The sequence below is a fragment of the Ischnura elegans genome, chromosome 6 (genome assembly GCF_921293095.1).
Source record: "Ischnura elegans chromosome 6, ioIscEleg1.1, whole genome shotgun sequence".
NCBI classification, from domain to species: Eukaryota; Metazoa; Arthropoda; class Insecta; order Odonata; family Coenagrionidae; genus Ischnura; species Ischnura elegans.
Window position 1 is genome coordinate 98039782 of NC_060251.1, and position 8522 is coordinate 98048303.

The 8522-nt window shown below is 37.5% G+C and overlaps 1 protein-coding gene across 1 annotated transcript; it reads right to left on the minus strand.

Moving 5' to 3' along the window:
- Positions 1-218: 218 nt before the first annotated feature.
- Positions 219-8203, minus strand: LOC124161235 (Golgi SNAP receptor complex member 2). Its single transcript, XM_046537505.1, has 5 exons — positions 7892-8203; positions 7685-7790; positions 7441-7602; positions 6923-7182; positions 219-3469 (listed from the first exon to the last, which is right to left on the minus strand). Exons 1-4 carry the CDS (start codon positions 8026-8028, stop codon positions 6937-6939), a joined length of 651 nt encoding a protein of 216 aa, XP_046393461.1. The 5' UTR covers positions 8029-8203; the 3' UTR covers positions 219-3469; positions 6923-6936.
- Between the last annotated feature and the right edge of the window lie 319 nt (positions 8204-8522).

Sequence of the window (8522 nt, forward strand, 5' to 3'; positions counted from 1 at the left end):
AGCACCAGGCTGACTACATAGAAAAATAGCTGAAGCCATGACCTTTCCAACTATGGTTCAAAAATGCAAATAGATATCATTTTGCCTTCACAAAAAGTCAGCTGATGTGGAGATTTCTGTACCACTTATGTGACAGTATTGAGAATCCATGGTCCATATTTGTTGAAGTCAACTTCATTATGAGAGGTTTAAAGGGGAAGAGAAAAAATTCCACATGATAATAATTAAAAATTATGACAAATATATTGACAACTTCAGTCTTTAACAATTACAATAAAAGAACAATATTCAGAAACAACTAACAATTAAAATAGCACAGTTTTTCACACAGTTTTTCCAACGGAGTGGGGTTTCTCCAGGCCTGGATATTTACTTTGGCCAACAAATGATAATCTTAACCGACAAATGAGATGAGCAATATCTGAAGTTCATATTCATAATTTTTTCTCAAGCTGATCTCAAGACTTGTACAGAAACCCATTTAGGTCTGAATACATTTGTATGGCTATTATGGCAAGTATTTGAAGGTGAGTGTTTTGGTAGATTAATTACTTTCTTACACCATGCATCATGACCCACCATCCTCATCCATCTTGACTAATGCTGCTTCAAAAAAAAAAACAATTTCTTTTAATATACTTTCACTCAAAAGAGCAATCAACTATCTGCTACTCTTTGCACTTGTGCACAGACTGCGTACAAAGTTACTTGTTCTATGCAGTGCTATGGAAAACATTCGTCGTGAAACAGTAACAAAATAGGGTTTATTTCTCTGACAGTGGCTTAGTAATCACGACTTCCGTCTCTTGTGCCACAGTGTGGACTCGAAACGTCAACAACTTGCTCGGTAAACCCAGTTTGAGATTCGCCTTGGAAGAAGACAGCTCGTTGGTATAACTGACGGCATACATGACTGGCAATGGGGAGATCCGGTCTCAAATCCTGGCTAAGCCAAATGATTTTTTTCGTAATGATTTGAAAGTAACTTTATATTTACCACGGGTGAAATCACCCTTGGTGCATATAAAGTTACTTTTTTCATGAAGTGCTTCACTACACTACTATTGGTATTTTAATGCTCATTTTTTCAACATGCTATGACCGTGTGATGCCTCTTCTGTTGGAAACACTACACAGGCCAAATGTATCATACAACCACAGTCTTCAATTTTGAAGTGAACTCGAAACCAAGTTCACTTGACAGTTGGTGCTTTCTAAAATGGCTTAAATGCCCTGCCAACACACCAAAAACCACAACAAAATTATCTGCAAAATATTTTATATGCGACCAATGCTTACATCTGTGAAATAAGAAATGGTCAATAACCAACCGCATGCTCTTCTTAAAAGAAACTAAATCATCTTGTGATTGATCACAGTTTACCATTGAAGAGAAAATATTTGCTGAGATGGAACTAAAATTGCTTCAATACAGTATTCAGTTATTATTAGACGCAAATTAAGTCTTGAGTCAAACATGAGCTGAAAACTGTGAATATGAGCCCTTTATAGAACATTCTTTCATTCCTGTAGGAACACCAAAGCTGGTTTTACTAATAGCGGCTTACGTCACTCTAATGGTGGCGTGAGATTCCCTATCTCACTCCATCCATCCCTATCCTTTCCCTGGAGGCATCATCGGGCTCTCATCGCATTGGTACATCCTTCCCTTTTTCTTTTCCGTCTTGAGACACACGGGCATAAAGGTGCCAGCCCTCGGGAGTGTAACCTTTGAGGGCCCGCCCTACGTACCCAATTCCAATGTGAATATGAACCCATTCACAGCGAGAAAGCACTCGCATCATCCCGACAACAGCTTAAGAATTGTCAACCACACACGATCTTGATGTAGACACACATTGCAAGCCATTATCTTTTTATAGAATATTGTTTTTTGCTACTGCTTCCCGAAGGAATAATTTAGAGTTCATGCTAACTCTCCATTTTCAATTTCCCTGACTATTCCCTGATTTCCAGTCAAAAAAATGTAATTTCTCCTGACATTATATCAATGGAAAAGTACAAAAGTAATTAAGATGTATAACATAGATTTTATGGAAAAATATGCAAGGCATACTGTGAAATCAAGTCCAGCATGTAACATCAAGTCAAAGCCAACCCATATCGCCCAGCCAGGTTAGCAACTGAACGTCCGCTTTGCCACTGGGATGCAGCTATGGTTACCATGTTCAGCCACGATTTTCATAATTTTTCCGTGCCAATTGATTTTTTTTCCCTGACTATAATCTAATATCTTCCACATTTCCTTGACTTCCAGTCACTATTTTCATTTCCATGACAATTCCCTGACCTGCATGAACCCTGTTACCACTGATTGTAGGTAGTTCATAAAGAAGTTGTAATAGGTGGCCAATGGTATGTTGCAACTAGAGCCCTGAAAAACGACATCACTCAATGACGAAATGCATAGTATAGTCACACTTGCCCCACCATCGGAGATATCATACCTCACTTTTCACAGCTCCTTAGAATGCTCCTACCACCTAAGGTTACAGCAAGGCAAATTTGTAAGCAAATGCACAAGCGGCTGCAGAGTCATAAAAACATGTCAGTTGACCATGGACTCGAGCAAGTGAACAGTTGAGTAAAGCCATACTCTCTTAATTCCTGGCTTGAGTGATTTGATTCCTCTGCCAGCCAAGTAAAAGTTAGTGAGTTTGGGCGGTGGTTTGCAAGGCTCTAGTTGCCATGCTATTGAAAATCCCTATCATAGCTCTCAATCAATATTCCATTGACATAAAGATTACCAAGGGTTGCATCAGGGAGATGCGAATGCTCAAAGCCCATACTTAATGTGGGAGCAGATCTCTAAATTGAATATTATATGACATTGCTCAAACTCTCACAAAAGTATTACAAGAATTCTTTCACATCATTTTGAGTATGAATCAGGCTAAAAATTTACAGAAGCAAGCACCTAATAGTCTATTTTTTTTAGTAATTTGGAGTTCTAGGAAATCAATATTCACACATAGATATTCATGACATGAAAACAATACCAAACAACCAATTTTCAACCCCAAGCTTCAAAATAAATTCAAGGACACACATACCCACAATTATAAAGGAATTTGCTCCAGAACAACAATTTAATTGAGGATGCCTCGCAACTAAGTTATGATAATACTTTTCAAGAATTCGACTTCACATTTAACACCAAGACTGCTTCATTTACCGATGAGTCACTTGGATCAGTGTAAAAATGACATATACAAGTACCTCTGGTCATTTCCGTTGGCTCTGATTTGAAGTTCATGATATAATAGCACAATTCTTCATTTCCAGAAGATTGAATCTCATCTGGTCTACTGACAAACATAACTGCCCAAACACACAACAGTACATCCACAAGATGGTATTGCATACAGGAATGGTAACAGTGAAATATGTAGTCATAAATGTATCCCAGACATCAAGTATGTTTTCAGGCAGATATACTATCTTGGGCCTAGGGAGGAAGAAATGAAAATATTAAATAACTTCTGAACACTTGTAAACACTACAAGCATGAATGACCAAAATATTTGCTAATGCAATCATGGATTGAATGGTAAGTAGGGATTAAGTACATCTTTATCCTTCAAGACCATCGTCATCAAATAATTGAGTGAATGCTGAAATCACTCAATTAATGAGACTAACAATAAACAATGACATACTAATTATTATCACAAATGAAGACGAACGGAAAAAAGAACTTTATACAACAAATGATCTCCTCACTTATTAGATTCAACAATTTATAGCCTGTGGAAAATTAATACATTTACAAGCATTGTATAACTTCTCCACAACAACTGTGTTGATCTGACTCGCTGATGATTTCTAGCAATAGTTTTACAGTTTAATTTCATGTAAATGTATATTATATCACACAGTTCAATACATAAAGGTATGGCAAAAAGAAAACCTGCTTTTTTTTAATGAACTAAATAACAAATTATTGACAATTTGGGTATGCCAGAGCAGTACATATGGGGGCCACAGGGGGCACATACCCCCACCCCTTGCGGGGCCGCCTTAATTGCCAAACATTGCAGAACCACAATTTTAACTTTTTCTATATCATAAGATGGCATTGTCTTGTATAAGTGCATAATCAGTTTGTATTCAGAACTTTGCAAGTGACTTGGTTATTTTTCATTACGATAAAAGTATAGGTAGTTCAAAATCTCTTCTGCGCGCCCCCCCCCCCCCCCTTGAGTGATTCCTGTATCCGCTACTGCAGAGGAAAAATTAGAGTGCCTAAACTGGAAAATTTAATAAATTATTTTCACTCTATCGTAATTTGTCATCATTACATAACTTACAAATTATACATAAACACACCTGACATGGAGAGCACCCTGTTGGGCGACAAGAATTCAGCTCTTAGTGATTAATAAAACTACTGAATTTCTGTGATGTTGGTCCAGGAGTAGCCAATGTTTTCATGTCACACTTCATCATCGTCTAAGGATTCTAAGAATCATTGCATTTGGGTCTTTGAGGTCTCGCATTATGTCTATGAACGAACCTAGCTTCAAAAAGTAGGCAAAAATATCACAAACCCACTTGGATCCAGAGAGGAATTTAAACAATAACTAATGTTTCATCATCAGTAAACTTCACTTCCAACTGCTAAGCAGCGTATTCTAAAAAGTTTCAACTATAGAGAAAGGGGATACATTTCTCAGGTACCTCGGAGGTTATTGTCATGGGAGGTTCAAGTGGGGTATTGTACGGGCCGGGAGAGTTGTGACATGCTGACCAAGGGGAGGCCGCAGCATTCCATAGGCTCTCAGAATGCGTGACATTGCTAAAATTAATCATAGAATGTCGACCAAAAAACCGGAGTAATCACTATTCAACAAGGATAATGATATAAGCAATGATTAGCTGCTGTGTTGCATATTCTAAAAAGTAAAAATTACAGTGGAAGAGATCAGATTTCACTTGTCCGACCACGGCTTCACAGCCTAACAGTACAGGAACCCACATTCAGAATCCAGAAATTTGGAAAACCCAAAATCAGTAATTTTTCGGAAGATTTAGTTTTTTTTCCAACTGTCCCTTGTGGTTTTCAGGCTTGCTGTGTTGTATCCCAACTAAATTTTTAACAGTGCCAGCACATCAAATAGGGTGGTTTCCTATTATTTTTTTATTGCCTAAATCAAAAGATTATTACTCCTGGAGTATGCATTTCACGCTCTTAGATTTTCGAATGACGATATCTATTTTTCGCGACTAAACGAAAAGTGAAAATTTTCAAGCGCGCGAAAATGCAACGGCTAAGTAGGAATGATGGGAAAAGTCTGTGACGTATTTCTAGTTCCTGCTACTGCCCTGTGAGATGACCTTGGGGCGAGGCTTGAGCACTGATACGTCGCAGGCTGCTAGCAGGCAGCAGAGGACCCTGCTAGCTTGGCTTAAATAAGGATTATTAATACCTTATAAAACGAAGGAAACTTTCCGAACTTAGGCAATTTTAATGGGTGATTATTAAGAGATGTTTTCCTGAGCTCTCTGCCTCATGCATGCATTGTTTATCTCAGACAATGTAAAACTCTTATCTAATCGTATAGAAACTAGGTCCCTGCGACGTCACGTGGAGTGGAATCGCATTGGTGCCAATCTGGCCTTTTTCTAATGAGGTTAAAATTGACCATTAACATTCGTCTAAACTGGGGATTCTAAAACCAAATAATTTGTATATTATGAATACACTGATGATGCGTAACGAATAGCAATCAATGCCTTTCGTTTTCTTTGATGAAGGGAACTACCCTATTGGAAAAATTACAGAAGGCTGGTATTATCGGCTTCAGTGGTGGCAGGGTAAAGGTAACCATTTATTGTTAGCAATTTCTATTCGTTTTGTGTTCTTATGGATTACATCTGCCTACATATTGCTGCTAGCTGTGATCCTTAATGGCATGTGCTCTCACAAGAAGTGGTTTTCATTTTTAATTCGGAAGTTGATCAGAATAAGCAATACAAAAAATCAACATTTCAGTGCACATCAGCCCTTGCTAGTGTAGATCTCATATCTCCATGTTTGAAATGACGCTGCTTAAATACCTATATGCCATTATTATTATTATGAAAACTTTATCTCCTATGTTTGCTGTAATTAAAATTAATGAAATACTTGTTCCCGTATGATCAAAATGAAGACTACAAAATATATTGCCATTACGAAGCCCCAATCACTGGCCCCCTGGTTGAGAGCCAAAAACGCAAACAACTAGAGTCAGCACCAACTAACCCATCTGTAGGGAAGTGTGCTATTTCAAAATTATATAAGGCTTGTTAGAAGTACTGCACGAAAATTAATTTATTACAGCCAAACTAAGGCCCATTTGATGGAACCACTACCAGTTCAGTGTTCGCCATTCCGGTGACAAAAAATACGATATTGAAAAAGGCGGAGCAAGGTACGTGGTTCTCCTTGTCATTGAGAACCCTGATGAAGAATTTACCTAAGCCATCTGCAAGGAAAAAAAATGAAAAATCTTTCGTCGCTACTTTTTCAAGTTTCTAGCAAAATATTAGCTGATATTAATTAGACAGTGATAGCAGGATCAGAACTCAAGATTATATAAATTTCTAGGGTAATTGGTTGACTAAACTTCCATGCATTTTATAAATTTTAAGGTTAATTTGATATATGCTGGTATATCCTGTGTATACCTAACAATCAACCACAGTAGGAGAAACTCTGAGGGTCTAACTCCACCCAGTTTTGACGTGCCTGTTGCTTTCATACACAATTATGTAAGCGGTGTCAAAAATGGCAACATCTTCCTCCTGCTTCATAGCGTTGAACAACCATGACTTCTACACTTAAAAGAAAGGCACTTCAGAATGAGCCATATTGATATGCAAGGAAAAAAAAACCTTAGAGAATCTTGATACATACCTCCACTATCTTAGCTATCGCAAATAAACCAGACACAATAAAATTATTATTAGAGTTGCAGCCATTCCACCAATAAGTATGAATTTGTCTTGAGAAGCTCTCCGTTCAATGAGCCGCATAGTTGCATCAGATAGTCCTAGAACATTCACCAAATCCAGCATGCGTCTTTGGGTTCCTTTTAGTCGTGTCCTTTGGTCCCGTAAGCCATCAAGGATTCCAGACCCAGAACGTAGCATGTCATCCACACCACGATTGGCATTCTATAATGACAAAATTAAATACAAAAACTTATTTGTTTCTAGGTTTACTTGCAAACTAGGTATCGAATGTCAACTTCAAACCGAGCGACCATTTATTAAACAAGGTCACCCTAAATGATGTTACAACTGCCAGTGTGATGCACATATCCAAATATTGCTCATTAATTTTCATTACACAGACAACAAAGTAAACAGCAAAATATATGATAACTAATAACAGGAAATTTTAATTAAAAAAATAAAGGAAATGCCAATTACTTGCAAAGACATGTTGTGTTGTAAGGAATGGTCGATGAGAATGGTTGTTTCCTTATCCTTAACAGTTGTTTCACGCTCCCACCTTCGGCTCATTAACTCCTCCCGTTCTTGCATTTCTCTTTCCCTTTCACGTAATCTACTTTGGAATATACGTAAGGCAGCCTTCAAAGAAATAGTGAACAAGAAGTTAACAAACATGAAACAATACCAAAAGGCAAAAGTTTCACAAGGACAAGAACAATACCTTCATATGCTGATTATCATATTTAAGATTGTCTACTTTGAGTTTCGTTGCCTGCCTCCGTGTCAATGGCAACTTATAAGGCCAAGTATCCAACTTTTCACAGTTCCTAAAATCATATCGATGTAATGTAACATAGATGCAGGATAAATCACACATATTCACAAAAATTCGTCGAGATACGTTACCCAGAAATAACTGGAGAATTACCTGTCTATTTCCGATATTTTCAATTGAATTTCCACGAGAAGTTCTTCGGTTTGCGTTCCTGACGTTTTTTCCAGTTTTTCAAAACATTGCTGTGTCTCCATGGACAGTCTATTTGTCGTATGGTATAGCTGTTCCATTTTGAAATCAAGCGAACAAGATGAGCTCTATTTTTATACAAAAACCAAAGTTGCTCCGCTAATGGATGCGAAAGTACATGTTAACCGATGAATCACAATAATTGCGGCACTGTAAACCCTCAGTGATCACAATCACTTCCACATCAGCCGGAAAATTTCTTTGAACGCATTGTGACATTCAGCTGTTTATAATTTTAAAGGGACACGTAAAGAAATAAAACCCTGTGATTGGCCTGTACGCAGCACCACATTTATGAACATGACCAATCAGAAAAAGACTCTGTTACTCGAAATTTACCTAATGTTTTGCGCTAATCTCACAAGAATACGAGAGAAAATAATATATTTTCTTTAGGTGGTGTTATTTTTCATATGTTCATTTTAACGGTAAGCTAAACTTGTCTATAAATCATAGAAGCGCACATGCAATGAGTGATGCAGAAGTTGTGGCAGTGATACAATAATCATCTGCAGATTCAAATTTAGGAAACTGC